At 48.5% G+C, this 15,145-nt stretch overlaps 1 protein-coding gene across 1 annotated transcript in view; it reads left to right on the forward strand.

Moving 5' to 3' along the window:
* The window catches only part of TRAM2 (translocation associated membrane protein 2), a 46,354-nt gene continuing 31,209 nt past the window's right edge, over positions 1 to 15,145 (forward strand). The window contains exon 1 of the mRNA XM_081906473.1: positions 1 to 173. Within this exon, the coding sequence (XP_081762599.1) occupies positions 54 to 173 (120 nt within the window). The 5' untranslated portion in view covers positions 1 to 53. The remainder of the gene's footprint in view (positions 174 to 15,145) is intronic.

Consider the following 15,145-nt stretch of genomic DNA (forward strand, 5'->3'; position numbering starts at 1 on the left):
CAGGCGAAGTTGGCGTCGCGGGGGCCGCGCTGCTGGCGGGTTCGGCGCCGGCCATGGCGTTCCGCAGGCGGGCCAAAAGCCACCCGCTCTTCAGCCAGGAGTTCCTCATCCACAACCACGCCGACGTGGGCTTCTGCCTGGTGCTCTGCGTCCTCGTCGCGCTCATGTTCGAGGTGAGCCTCCGGCCGCCGGACCCCGCGTCCTCCGGGCTCCCCGGCAGGGAGCTGCTGCTGCTGCCGGCGTAGGAGGAGACCCTTCCGAGGTGAAAGCCACTCCTCGCGCTGTCCCTTTGGGACACATCCCGCCCCCGCAACCCCCCAACTTTTCCTTAAGCACTCCGATTCACGGGTGTCCCAAACGGGAGCCTGTCCCCGTCCGCTTCCGACGGCGCTCCCTCTCTCTCCCCCCCGGGAGCCCTCGAGCTTCCTTCCTGCTCTTGCATCCCCACCGTCCAGGGCTCAGCTGTGCCGGGCAGCTGCCCCTCAGGCCCCCCGGCGCTGGCTCTTGGCGAGCTGCCGCGCAGGAGGAGACCCGTCGGGGGCGCCGCCTCTCTCGCCCGCGGCAGGAAACGCGGCCTCCTCCTTCTCCCACCCGAGGCAGGCGAGCCGCTGGCAGCTCCGAGGAGCAGCGGAGGAGGAGGCTGCTTCCCCGACGGCTTGGAGGATATGGGCCTCGGTGGGGCTGGGCACCTGGAACAGAGGAAGCTGCCCATACCGAGTCGGACCCTTGGGGCGCCTGGCTCAGCAGGGTCCACACCCACTGGTAGAGGCATAGCTCGGCTCCTTCTGGCCATTTGCAAGGAATCATGGAAGGGACCCGAGGGTCATCTAGTCCAACCCCCTGCAATTCAGGAATATCAGCTGAAGCATATATGGCAGATGTATCCATGTGGAGAGGTGCAGTTACCACGCCCCTTGGGCCTGCACCCTGGCGGGGGTCAATCTGGCCAACCCCATAAGTAGACATCTTTCAGCCACTGCCTGCTTCATGGGTGCTTCTTTCCTCTGCAAGCAAACCGGCGGCAGCAGGGAGGAAGAGGAGTCTCTGGTGACCCATCTCGACTAAATTCATTGTGCCTGTTGCTTCTTGCCGTTTCCTGCAGCAAGCCACTGCCCCTGTTTCCTTGCCCTGCTCCTCTGGGCAGTAGGGCCCAATCCAGCAGCACTTGCAGCTCCCAGAGAGCGTGCAGAGGCAGTCTAGGCTGCTGCTCCCTTTATAAAGTAAAGGTAAAGGGACCCCTGACCATTAGGTCCATTCGTGGCCGACTCTGGGGTTGCGGCACTCATCTCGCTTTATTGGCTGAGGGAGCCGGCGTACAGCTTCCGGGTCATGTGGCCAGCATGACTAAGCCACTTTTGGCGAACCAGAGCAGCGCACGGAAACACCATTTACCTTCCCGCCAGAGTGGTACCTATTTATCTACTTGCACTTTGACGTGCTTTCGAACTGCTAGGTTGGCAGGAGCAGGGATAGAGCGATGGGAGCTCACCCCGTCGCGGGGATTCGAACCGCCGACCTTCTGATCGGCAAGTCCTGGGCTCTGTGGTTTAACCCACAGCGCCACCCGCGTCCCTTGCTCCCCTGCCTGCATTTTTTAAGTCAAGGCAAGGGAGCAGCAAGGAAGAGGAGCAGAGTCTGCTTTTAGTCAGAGCAGTTGGTTGCCTTTGGTTGGCAGGTTGAGAAAGACAGGGCTCTCTGTGCCCCCCCCTAACGACCCATTGAGAAAGAGAGCACAGAGGATGAGTGAGGAGGAAGGTACCTGGGGTCTGGCGCTATCCTGTGCTGCCAGGAGGCGGAGGGAGCCCTGGCTGCTCCTTGGGTCCTGTTTTCTGTCTCCCTGGGCAGTTGAGATCAGGGGCACCTGAGCCAGGCCTCCCTGCCATGCTGCCCAGTGGAGAAGGGCAAGAGAGTGAAGGAAACAGAAGTCTTCCTGGCATAGAACAGCAGGCATAATCATCACATCAACCTCACATCTCCCCCAGCATCCTGGACCCTGTGCTGTTCCGGAGACACACTTTGCTCATCCTTGTATAACTTCAATTCCCTTTTGCTAATTGGCGGCTGTTTAAGGCATCCCTTTTAATACCAAAGTGTTTGCCTACTCTGCAGATAATTCTTCTTCTCTTAGCCTCTTCTTACCTGTGGGCATCTTGTTCCTTTTAGTTTTCCTCTGAAATCTCTCATCGGTGTCCAGAAGCAGACAGAGAGCATTGCTATGCTGGAGCCATAGGATTTATGCCACACTATCACTGTAACGGGATGCGGGTGGCACTGTGGGTTAAACCACAGAGCCTAGGACTTGCCGATCAGAAGGTCGGCGGTTTGAATCCCTGCGACGGGGTGAGCTCCCATTGTTCATTCCCTGCTCCTGCCAACCTAGCAGATCGAAAGCACGTCAAAGTGCAAGTAGATAAATAGGTACCGCTCAGTGTTTCCGTGTGCTGCTCTGGTTCACCAGAAGCGGCTTAGTCATGCTGGCCACATGATCCGGAAAAACTGTCTGCAGACAAACACCGGCTTCCTCAGCCAATAAAGCGAGATGAGCGCCGCAACCCCAGAGTTGGTCACGACTGGACCTAATGGTCAGGGGTCCCTTTACCTTTACCTTACTTTGGGAGGGTCTCTGGGCTACCTCATCTCTGTGTTGTTGCTCACTATGCCCACAGCCGGGCACCCCAGAGTCAGTCACGACTGGGCCTAATGGTCAGGGGTCCCTTTACCTTTATCACTGTAACATGGAAGAGCCCTATCGGACTCCCACCACTCCAGTCCCTAGGCCTTTCGTTTTGTCACTGTCTGGTGGCATGATCTGTGCACTTTCGAACACGGGTCCAGGGAAATCTTTGCATCCTCAGAGGTTGTTTAGCGGTTTCTCAGTGAGAGTATTGTTCATGAAACCCCTGGTACCCTGGAACTCTGATTGCTCCCTACGGCCGTTGGGGATGAATTCTGCAGTGTGCTCTTGTAGCATCCTTTGTGAACTCTGTGCCTTAGGACATTCCCAGATTCCTGAGCAGATAAATGAACATGAAAGTGATTCCTTGAGGCTAAAAAGTTTCTGAACTGCAGGGCTCTCTCTGCACCCCTTTACAATGGGGGAGCAACTGTTTGGATGGCCCTTTTAGAGGGGGGGGTGTGAAGTGAGAAATGTGGAAAATATCTGCGAATGTATGGTGCTATGCAAAAAAGCCTTGCATGGTTCACCTCATGAGGACACTTAACAGCTTTCTTTTTCTTCTTGGGCTAATGCGGAGTAATCTGATGCTTCCTTCTTCTGTCACTCATGAATTACTGACATGGATTAGAATATTAGCATCACAGACAAATATGCACTGAAAAAAATGGGGCAAAGCCATTATTTCACTCCGTAATCCATAGCCAACCTTCATTCACTATGCAGTCAAAAAGGATGTTCAAAGCATTTAAAAAATAAACGGTTTTCATTAAGCAATGGTGAGAGAGGGTCCTCAGAGAATGCAAGACTGCATTAGGAAGCAGGTCTTTTTATTGGTATCCTACTTTATGGTATTGGTATCCAGGGATGAGGATGGTGCTGTGGGTTAAACCACAGAGCCTAGGACTTGCCAATCAGAAGGTCGGCGGTTCGAATCCCTGCGACGGGGTGAGCTCCCGTTGCTCGGTCCCTGCTCCTGCCAACCTAGCAGTTTGAAAGCATGTCAAAGTGCAAGTAGATAAATAGGTATCACTCCAGCGGGAAGGTAAACGGCGTTCCCGTGTGCTGCTCTGGTTCACCAGAAGCGGCTTAGTCATGCTGGGCACATGACCCGGGAAAACTGTCTGTGAACAAACGCCAGCTCCCTCGGCCAATAAAGTGAGATGAGCGCCGCAACCCCAGAGTTGGTCATGACTGGACCTAATGGTCAGGGGTCCCTTTACCTTTACCTTACTTTGGGAGGGTCTCTGGGCTACCTCATCTCTGTGTTGTTGCTCACTATGCCTGCAGCCGGGCAACCCGCCTGCCCTCTGCACAAGCAGGGAGAAACCAGTGATTCTTGCTGGTGGGTTGTCTCTTGTATGTCTGCATATTGCAGGAGCCAGTAGTGGCTGCTCTGTAATTTGGTGACATGTTGTCTCCACCTATAGAGCTGTGTTTGCTTTATCTCTCCACTGAGGTGTTACTGTTGTGTAGGTTGTTTTCCTTGGGGAGTGTTGTGGATGGTCATGGTTTCTGTGGCATGGCTGCCGGTCCAGCCATGGTGCATTCCTATGCTTGTTTGATGTCCCAGACATTTACATGTTCAACTCATGGGATCATGTAATCGGGACAATGGCTTTCTGTGAGCTTGAATCGCTGCTGCAGCACACAACCAGAGCATGGAAAGACTCAAATACTTTGTTCTTTTTTCATAGAAACACACAACAGTAGAGTTGGAAGGGACCCCAAAGGCCATCTAGTCGAAGCTAGTACAATGCAGAAATCTGAACTAAAGCATCCATGACAGGTGGCCATCCAACCTCTGCTTAAAAACCTCCAGGGAATCAGAGCCCACCACCTCTCGTGGGAGACAGTTCCACTGCTGAACAGCTCTTACTGTCTTACTGTCAGAAAGGTCTTCCTGATGTTGAGTCGGAATCTCATTTCATGTAATTTGAATACACTGGTCTGAGTCCTACCCTCTGGGCTCATCACACTGTTGACTCATGTTCTTCAGTTTCTTAAGTTTGCTTCATCTTCCATGTGACAGCTCTTGAGATATTTGAAGATGGCTCTCGTATCTCCTCTCAGTTTTCCAGGCGCAACAGCCCACCTCCCTTAACCATTCCTCATAAGGCTTGGTTCAGACCCTTGATCATCTTGGTTGCCCTCCTCTGCGCATGTTCCAGCTTGTCAACATCCTTCTTAGAATGTGGCTCCCAACACTGGACACACCATTCCAGGTGTGATCTGATCAAGGCACAATAGAGAAGTACTATTGATCTGGACACTATACTTCTGTTTATGCAGCCTAGAATAGCATTAGCTTTTTTTGCTGCTGCATCACACTGTTGAATCATGTTCTTTAGCTTGTGGTCCACCAAGACCTCTAGATCCTTTTCACATGTCCTTCTAGTATGCCCGGTGTTCCTAATCTTATACTTGTGCCTCTGGGTATTCCTGCCCAAGTGCAGAACCTTACATTTGTCCCTGTTGAAATTCATTTTGTTAGTTTGGGTCCAGTTCTCCCATCTGTTTAAGGTCATCGTGAATCTGGATTCTGTCTTCAGTGGCACTAGCTATCCCTTCCAGTTTGGTGTCACCTGTAAATTTGATGACCATCCCCTCAATTCCTTCATCTGTAGGGCACTTGTATGGTGAGCACATCAAACCCATGATGTGGACTGTATTATGCTGATATCACCCACTCATGTTGTACTGATAGAACTCCTTTAAAAATAAAAAAGCCTGACTCCACAATAAAAAGTTAAAGGGACCCTTAACCATTAGGTCCATTCGCAAACGACTCTGGGCTTGCAGCGCTCATCTTGCTTTACTGGCCGAGGGAGCCGGCATTTGTCCACAGACAGCTTCCGGGTCATGTGGCCAGCATGACTAAGCTGCTTCTGGCAAACCAGAGCAGCGCACGGAAACACCATTTACCTTCCCACCGGAGCGGTACCTATTTATCTACTTGCACTTGACATGCTTTCGAACTGCTAGGTGGGCAGGAACTGGGACTGAACAATGGGAGCTCATCCCTCGCAGCAAGCCCTAGGCTGTGTGATTTAGACCATAGCGCCACCCGTGTCCAGACCCCACAATATGCCTTCCCTATTTGCCATTCCTCTCCCTTTGGGCAGGAAAGCAATTGCAGAAAAATGGCATGGATCCCAAAAATGGAATTGTGGGGGAAAGTTCTCCAGGAGCACTGGAAGAAGAAGAAGAGTTTGGATTTGATATCCCGCTTTATCACTACCCGAAGGATTCTCACAGCGGCTAACATTCTCCTTTCCCTTCCTCCCCCACGACAAACACTCCGTGAGGTGAGTGAGAGACTTCAGAGAAGTGTGACTGGCCCAAGGTCACCCAGCAGCTGCATGTGGAGGAGCGGGGAAGCGAATCTGGTTCCCCAGATTACGAATCTACCGCTCTTTACCACTACACCACACTGGAGAGGATCCTGTGCCAGAGATCAGAATTGTACCCCATCTGTATTTGAGACGGGGGGGGGGGAGGGGGAGTCAAACAAATCTTCCTCACATGTTCCTTGCCCTTATTTTAACCCATTTTTTCCATTCCCAACCCTCCTCGTTCAACCTTGGCATTTCATGGCTGCTTTCCTTCCTTGGCGATGGTGTTCCTTCCCTACTGGAAATAAGTACTGGGTAGCAAAGGATCCTCCTCTCTGTGTAAGGGGTGCCTAGAGCCAGCCTGACACCCCCAGCCTTTGGTTCCTCTTGCTTCCCACCTCCTGCCCAGTGGAGCCCAGGGAATGTTTTGCTGCTGCCAAGACATGAATGTGTCTGATTCCTGCGCAGGCCTGCCCTTTTGTGGTGTACAGCTGGAGGGTTTCTTTCAGAACTTCAGACTGTCCCAAATTCCATCCCTCTAACGAGATTTGGGTAGTTGTGAATGGAGGCTTTCTTTCTCCCCCCCCCTCCCTCTCCCGCCCCAGGCTTCTCGGGGGTTCCTTCCAAGGTCTTTCTCCCTGCCGCTCCAGGCAGTTCCCCCCCCCCCTCTGCAACCCTGGCACTTTGCGCAGGAATGCCAGGAATGCCAAACTCCTCCTTCGCCTTTCTGGCTTTCTCTTTCTTCCCTCCCTAGTTTGCAGGGAAGGGGGGGGGCAGATGAGGGGCACACTTGCAAAACTCTGACGTGGAGTCTGGCTGGGGTGCGTGTGCGCGCGCACGTCTGTGGCTCAGTCGAGAGTGTGATTGAGAAGCTGAATTTTTGAAAAACCCAAAGCCCAACCTTGTCTCTTTGCTCCTCGGCGCCACGTTTCACTTTGTGCTAGCAAATTGGAGAAGAGAGACTTCCAGCTGCATTTTCGTTCCCATTCACTTCATTTAACAAGTAGTTTCCAGTACACAGAAACATGGGTGACTTGGTGATGGGGGAACGGTGTGTGTGTGTGTGTGTGCTGCTGATCTAATTAGTCAGAAATCCCAGCTGGTAGGAATACAAATTCCAAAACTGCTGCTGTTGCCGGCAGGCTACAAGATTTGCAGCGGGGTTCTCACTGAAGATTCCCAGGGCCTGATTTCCTGTGAACCAGACAGCTTGTGACTCCTGCTAGATTAGGGCTCCTCTATGTTAAAGGGGGAACATCTGAGTTCCCTTGAGAAAATTTTGCAAGGACAAAGACATGAGAAGGTAACTCCCTGTTGCCTGGAGTTGACCTTTAGTTGCATGCCGCTAGGTGAAACCTGCCCATTTAAACTTTGAGATTCCTCTCTCTGTGCTGGCTGATAAGTCATGTGAGTTAGCTCAAGGTAAATACTTGGCCTCTTCCCACTCCTGCCCCCACAAAAACGACTAGAGGAAAACACCTCTCACAGTAGAATGATCTCAGCTGCAGAATTTTTGAGCTGGAAAACAAGAGCCAGGGTTAGACCCAAGTTCAAGATTCTGTATGTAATAGTGATCTGCCTTGCAGGATTAAGAGCAAACACCAGCGGCTCACAAGACAAGAAGCAACTTTAGCTAGAGCCAATGATTTTCATAACACAGTGCATGATTTTGATGCTGCATAGAAGAAGAAAATGGTGGTGTCTCCCCCCCCCCCAAAAAAATTATTCATTCCTATTTAATCCGGAAGAAAAACATGCTTTCTTCTCATTTGGCACCACTGCACAACACTAAATACATTGCTTAATAACTGGTCACTTGTGGTTTTCACTGGAAGCCTTTTGTCAGCTAACCGGTTTACGTGCTTTCCAGTGGATGCAATTCTTCTGCCCTACCTGTGTTGTTTTCATTGGACACGGTTTGCCAGCTGTGTGCTTGCAAGGTTGGTGGGCGCAGAAATGTGCTCACAAAAACTTGCATTTTTGTTGCTGCCTTAAGAAAAAATTTGTAAAGCGTGTTCTCCTTCATGGAGAGCACGTGTTGCGGTGGGGGCCGCCAGGACACTCCAAAGTTGGGGGCGGGCTAACTGATCGTTGGCCACTGATGCGATTGGGGCTTCCCTTGTTGTTCCCCTAGCTGAGGCCAGGGCTTCCTCTTTTTGCCCGTGCAGCGGAGGAGGCCGTCCTTTTCAGGGACGATGGTGTGCATCTTTCCCCGTTGGGAAATGACACAAGGTTAAATTCTGTTGTGTTGGGTTTGAAGGTGGGGTTGCAGCTGTGAGTGGTTGGCGGCGAGCTTGAGTGCTCGGTGGCGGTTAGGCATTGGTTTCTGGTTTGGTTGGTTGAGGGGCATGGATTGGCTGTGCCTGCCCCTCTAATGCTGCTGCTGCAAGGGATTCTGTTAAAGGAATTGGGGGCTAACTATTGCTTGTCCACTCTGTCAAGGGGGCTCGGGCCATAGCAATGAGCTCCTGGTTGCATTTGGGGTGAGGGCAGGTTCCCTGCTCCGCGTAACCCCCAAGTGTATTCCCCCATTCTGACTTTCGCATCGTGCGGAATGTCAGTCTGTCCCCCATGGTGGGGGCAGATAGTCGCAACCAATGCCTAAGCAACCACTCACAAATTTGTATTTTAATAAAGTTGTGGCCAAAATTATGCCAAAAACCTTAAACAAAAATTCTGTGTGATGTGTGAGTTATTGGGGTGGATCTGGGGACCTCGACACGCAATTTCATTTGCACAGTGTTACAGGTGGAGCTGCAAGAAGATGCACCTGCAGATGCTCTTAGTTTTTGTTAGGTGGGGGAACAGGAACAAAATACCGCAGAAACTGAAATCAGAAAGCATCAGCGTAGTAAACAAAAGGAGGAGTTCTTCCACCATTCAGAGCCTTCTGTGATTCTTGGGATTGAGATTGTTGCATTTGCTGAACATGTTGGATGCTAAAGGCATTGATATCTTGACCTGTGTGGCCATCGGTTGCGGTGGGGGCTTCCCTCATTTTTTAGCTCCTCTGCTTTAACATAAAACAAAATAAAGTGACTAGCTTTTTTATTTGCAAACATACAAAAGCGAAATGTGCAGTCGGTATTATACCCAGTGGCTTAATACCAAGGAAAGCTGAAATGCTGCATGTGTGTACCTGGGGCTAAGCTCCATTGTGTGTGACTTACCTCTGAGTAGACATGTATAGGATTGCCCTGTAAGCCTCCTTTGGCATTCTAGCCAGTGAGTGCAAAGGCACTGGAACGCTTGTGAAAAGCAAGGCTGGGGCCGGTATATGCAATAGTAAGGGCCGGTATATGCAGTTTCTCTCCATTGCATGAAAGTGTCAATAATTGCAGTATTTCTCTGTTCAGTCTCTCTTCGCTTGCTTCTCACTTTGATCCAACTGGCAACGACTGCCTTATTTTCCTGGCTCTCAGGGTGAGCATTGGTTTTCTTGTCCTGCAAAGTAAACTTTTGGGCAGCATATACCATTTTGCTTTCTGGCTTAAGGGCAAACTGGTGGACCCTCAACTCTTACTTTCACTTGCTTTTTACTTTGATATTTAACTTATATTTAGCAATATAAATCACTCAGGTCTTCCTCTTTACCTTTTCCATTATTGAGAACTGGGGTAGGGGTACAAGAAAAGTATTGCCTAAATGTCTCCTTATTTTCTGGTGATCTTCCCCTAAAGTTGCATAAGAGGAAGGAGTGGAGCAGATGGCAGGCAGTTCTTACTCATGAGAAGCTGTAGCTGCCAAATGTAGTGCGCTTTGAAGGTACAAGGAATCTCTGGCAAGGAGCTGATTGCTCTACGTTTGCCTTTCCTGTTTGTGGGAAGCTTTTTAACCTAATAGTTCTCTCTCTCTCTCTCTCTCTCTCTCTCTCTCTCTCTCTCTCTCTCTCTCTTTCTCTCGCTCGCTTTCTCTTGCTTTTTTCATGCTAGGCTGTATTTGTTTTAAAGCAGAGATGACTTACCCGTGGCCTTAGGGAAGCTTTTAATGTTTAATGGATTACTGTATTTTAATATTTTGTTGGAAGCCACCCAGAGTGGCGGGGAAGTCCAGCCAGATGGGGCGGGGTATAAATAATAACATTATTATTATTATTATTATTATTATTATTATTATTATTATTAATTATTTTACAGTGGTACCTCGAGTTAAGTACTTAATTCGTTCCGGAGGTCCGTTCTTAACCTGAAACTGTTCTTAACCTGAAGCACCACTTTAGCTAATGGGGCCTCCAGCTGCTGCCGCGCCGCCGGAGCACGATTTCTGTTCTCATCCTGAAGCAAAGTTCTGAACCCGAGCTAATATTTCTGGGTAGGCAGAGCCTGCAACCTGAAGCGTCTGTAACCTGAAGCGTATGTAACCCAAGGTACCACTGTATTATTATTATTCCTGGTGTTGTTGAAAGCTACAGTTCCCATATGCCCCAGGAGTGATGGGAGTTGTAGTTCAGCTACAGTCGTGCTAGCTTGGCAGGAGCTAGGAGCGAGCAACAGGAGCTCACTCCGTCGCGGGGATTGTTTTGAAGAGTAACCTGTAGTAATTTTTTGCCATCTACTTGATGTTTCACTAGAGGAGTAGTGTTGGGGTTTTCTTGTCACCAACAGAGGACATTATCACATAAGGTGGCCTAACAAGTATTTTTATTTGAAATAACACAAATGTCATAGGATGCAGCATCTATTTCTCAGTTTCAGGTTGTCTCTGCTTCAGTTCTGAGCTACCTTAGACTTGGGTGGCAGTGGCTGTGTGATGCTGGGGCAGTTTGGACCTTCTGAACTGCACCAGCCATGTTCCTAACACTTCACAGTCCATTGCAACCCATATTTTCATGCTGTTTTGTCTGTTTGGACTGAAATCAGCATTTCTGCAGCTTACGGCCTCGTGCTGGAGCTTATAGAAGGCTTTCATGAGTTGAGGGTAGGCTTGGTATCCTCTGGATGATGGAGGGCTATAGAAAGGAAATGGCTGAATCCTGATTCACAATAGCTTGTTTCCTCCCAGGAAGGCTTTTTCCTTTTTCCAGGCACTTCTGTCAGTCTCTGGAAACTCTGGTTTCTTTTAACCCTTTCGTCGGCGTTTGTGTTGGCCTGAAATGATGATCTCTGCTCCGTCTTGGCCAGGGACTTTCAAAGCATTTTTCAGCCTCTCTGAAGAAAAAGGCATGGAACAGGGCTGGTTAATCTGCAGCCCCCCAAGGTGTTCCTGAAGTACAGCTCCCATCAGCACGATCCTGCATACTCAGAGGTCAAGGGGTTGCAGCTCAGCAATATCTGGGGGGGCAGAGGTTAAGTCACCCCTGCAGTAAAATGATGAGCCTCTCCGGACTTCAGCTTGTAAGGCAAGAATTTGGTTGATTATGGCAGAACCTAAAAGCTGCTGCTTTGGTCTAGCTTAAGGCTCTGGCATATGGAAACTACAACACTGTGCCAGGGCTAATTGCTCTTGCAGTGTTAGAAACTCAGATATACAGTGGTACCTCGGGTTACAGACGCTTCAGGTTTCAGACTCTTCAGGTTACAGACTCCACTAACACTTGGGTTAAGAACTTTACTTCAGGATGAGAACAGAAATCGCATGCTGGTGGTGCAGCGGCAGAAGGAGGCCCCATTAGCTAAAGTGGTACCTCAGGTTAAGAACAGTTTCAGGTTAAGAACGGACCTCCAGAACGAATTAAGTTCTTAACCTGAGGTACCACTGTATAAGCTAATTGCCAAATGGCTCCTTCAAGCTAGGTTGCGGTCACCTCAACAGAAAGTCTAGGCACCAAAACCCACCCCACCCCCCCAAATGAGATGATGATGATTTCATTTCTATACCGCTTTGTATTTTAAAGAAAAAAATCCCAAAGCACTTGACAACACATTCAACCACCAAATATACAAGCTTTTCTGCTTACCTGCTTCAGAAACCTGGAGGCGCCAGCCAAAGGGAGATCTCCATCTGGCATCCAGAGATCTCCACGTGATCACAATTAGACCAGCGCGAGTCAGAAAACGCACCTGACTCCTGGGGAATTTCTAACACTGCATTCAGGTGCACACATTCCACACACCATATTGCAATTCCCCCAGTAACAAAACATTGCTGTTTTGAAAACTGGGTAAAATGTAATAACCTGCAAAGGAGCAGGTGTGGGTAGGATCCAGAGGAAACAAAGGACGTTGTCCATCTTGCTGTTTGGAAAGGCGCTCAATGAGGACCAGACTACAGTGGTACCTCGGGTTAAGTACTTAATTCGTTCCGGAGGTCCGTTCTTAACTTGAAACTGTTCTTAACCTGAAGCACCCCTTTAGCTAATGGGGCCTCCTTCTGCCACCGCGCCGCCGGAGCACGATTTCTGTTCTTATCCTGAAGCAAAGTTCTTAACCTGAAGCACTATTTCTGGGTAAGCGGAGTCTGTAACCTGAAGCGTATGTAACCCAAGGTACCACTGTATTTATATTCAGTGTTAGCCGCCCTGAGCCCGGTCTTGGCCGGGGGGGGGCGGGATATATATTAAAAAAATTAAATTATTATTATTATTATTAGTTATGTTAGAATTAGATTAAGACATTGTTATGGATTTTGTCATCCACATTATCTAAAACATGTTTTGGGGGGAAGAGGAGGTTCCTGTTGTTGTTTTTTAGGTGGAAAAACCTAAATTTCTCTTAATAGCATAATCGTAACTGCACGTCAGGTTGTGAACTTGATGACTTTAACAGATGTTACTAGCGAATGATACAAAGGAACTGTAAAGCAAGACAAAATAAAGCTGATTAATCTTATCTCTCTATTATAAATATGTGGGTTGAATATATGTGTCCTTGAGCTACACATCTAAATTATTTCCATTGCATGTGGTGGAGATACTTCTACTTGGAATTATAAGGTAGGTTTTGGCATACAGTGGTACCTCGGGTTAAGTACTTAATTCGTTCCGGAGGTCCGTATTTAACCTGAAACTGTTCTTAACCTGAAGCACCCCTTTAGCTAATGGGGCCTCCTTCTGCCACCGCGCCGCCGGAGCACGGTTTCTGTTCTTATCTTGAAGCAAAGTGCTTAACCTGAAGCACTATTTCTGAGTTAGCGGAGTCTGTAACCTGAAGCGTATGTAACCTGAAGCGTATGTAACCCGAGGTACCACTGTACTGTTCTAGTACAGTGGACGCTCAGGTTGCAAATGCGGGAGGCACGTTCGCAACCCGTAGTGTTCGCAACCCGCAGCACCGCGTTTGCGCACGTGTGGGTTGCGATTCGGCGCTTATGCGCAAAGCGCAATTTAGCACTTCTGTGCATGCAGGACCGCCGAAACTTGGAAGTAACCTGTTCCGGTACTTCCAGGTTTCAGCACATCCATAACCTGAAAAAACGCAACCTGAGGTATGACTGTACTTTTCAGTCACTAGTAGCCACAATGGCTATGTTCTGTCGCCGCTACCAAGGCAGGATGCCTCAAATACCAGTCGTTGGGAATCTCAGGTGGGCAGAATTGTGGTTGCGCTCATTTCCCGCTTGCGGGTTCCCCACATGCACCTGGGTGGCCTCTGTGAGAATGGGATGCTTGAGTAGATGGGCCACTTTGGGCTGGATCCAGCAGGCTCTTTTCATGTTCTTAAGTTTTCCTTTGGAGACATGTTGGGCTGTGTAGAAGAAAAAGTTAACGTGTAATTAAAGGCAATGGGAATTTAGGTTATTAGCAGTGGTGTGAGTTTTCTGGAAAATCTCCAGTGCTTTAAAAACTGACTGGAACCTGATTTAACACACTTGGCTGACATTTAGCAAACGAAACTGAAGTATGTCATGTTCTACATGCTAAACACATACCTTGAAAGGTTTCCCAATAACCTAAAAGTATTTGAAATAATATTTAGGGTTAAAAAATGAACAAAGCTTACTTAAATGTGGCTTAAATGTTATTTTCCAACAGAATACAATAATTACTAGGATATTATTTTTCTTTGAATAATTGTGCACATTTTGATACGTGAGTGTGCTAAAATGAAATGTAAAGTACTTAAATGTATGCATGTTTTCTTTGGATGACCTTGATTTTTTTCCCACAAGATATGATATCTTTTTGGAATGCTACTAATTTATTTTAGGAAAATTCATTTTTTTACTAAAATATTCTACCAAAAATTTTCTGCCCTGCATCACAGGTTGTGGGAGATTGATAAGAGTGGGGCATATTGCTTTGCCCCATTTTGAAGTATTTCACAGTTGGCTGAGTGCAGCTGTGGGTCTGTTTCTCATGTCTTATGTAGTTGGAAATGAGTATGGTTTTAATTTTGGAAGTGAAAAAATTATGCATGAGCAATTTAACAGTTGTGTAAAAAGAACCTGCTTTCCTAATTGCTCACTGGTGACATTCTCCACTTCTTCTTCTTTCTATTTTTATCCAGCTTAGTCTATAATTTCAAACACATTTAGTAGGAAGTAAAGTCCCAATTAATTGAAATGCATACTTGCTCAGGATCTGTGATGTGAGTGGCAGTTGCGCCTCCTTCAAGCAGGGTCCTAAAGATTCCCGTGAGAGGTTGATGGCAGTGCGTCCCTGGAAAAATCTGCAGTCATAGCAGAGCAGAGAAAGGGACCTAGAGATGGAGGATGAGGCGGCTGTTCAAAATATGGCATCTCCACTGTTGTCTTCATAGAATCATAGAGTTGGAAGAGACCACAAGGGCCATCGAGTCCAACCCCCTGCCAAGCAGGAAACACCATCAGAGCACTCCTGACATATGGTTGTCAAGCCTCTGCTTAAAGACCTCCAAAGAAGGAGACTCCACCACACTCCTTGGCAGCAAATTCCACTGTCGAACAGCTCTTACTGTCAGGAAGTTCTTCCTAATGTTTAGGTGGAATCTTCTTTCTTGAAGTCTGGAACCATACGGATAGCTCAGCAGAGATCACGGTGGGGTTTCCACTGGCCTCAAACTTGTGGGTGTGCCCGACTTCTTAAAGACCTCTGTCTTGAAGCAAAAGGGCCACACTTTCCAGTTGACATCCTGTAGCACAAGAGTGGGACCTCCTTGCACTCTTTCCCTACCTTGGTCTCCCTACCTTGGTTTCAGCCATAAGCAGCCTATTATTTCATTTGAAAAGGGCTGGGGAAACGGCTTCCTCTTAGAGCAGCTTGCACTTGGCTTATGGGTCT

This window comes from Podarcis melisellensis (genome assembly GCF_964234715.1).
Source record: "Podarcis melisellensis genome assembly, chromosome: 3".
In the NCBI taxonomy this organism is placed as follows: Eukaryota; Metazoa; Chordata; class Lepidosauria; order Squamata; family Lacertidae; genus Podarcis; species Podarcis melisellensis.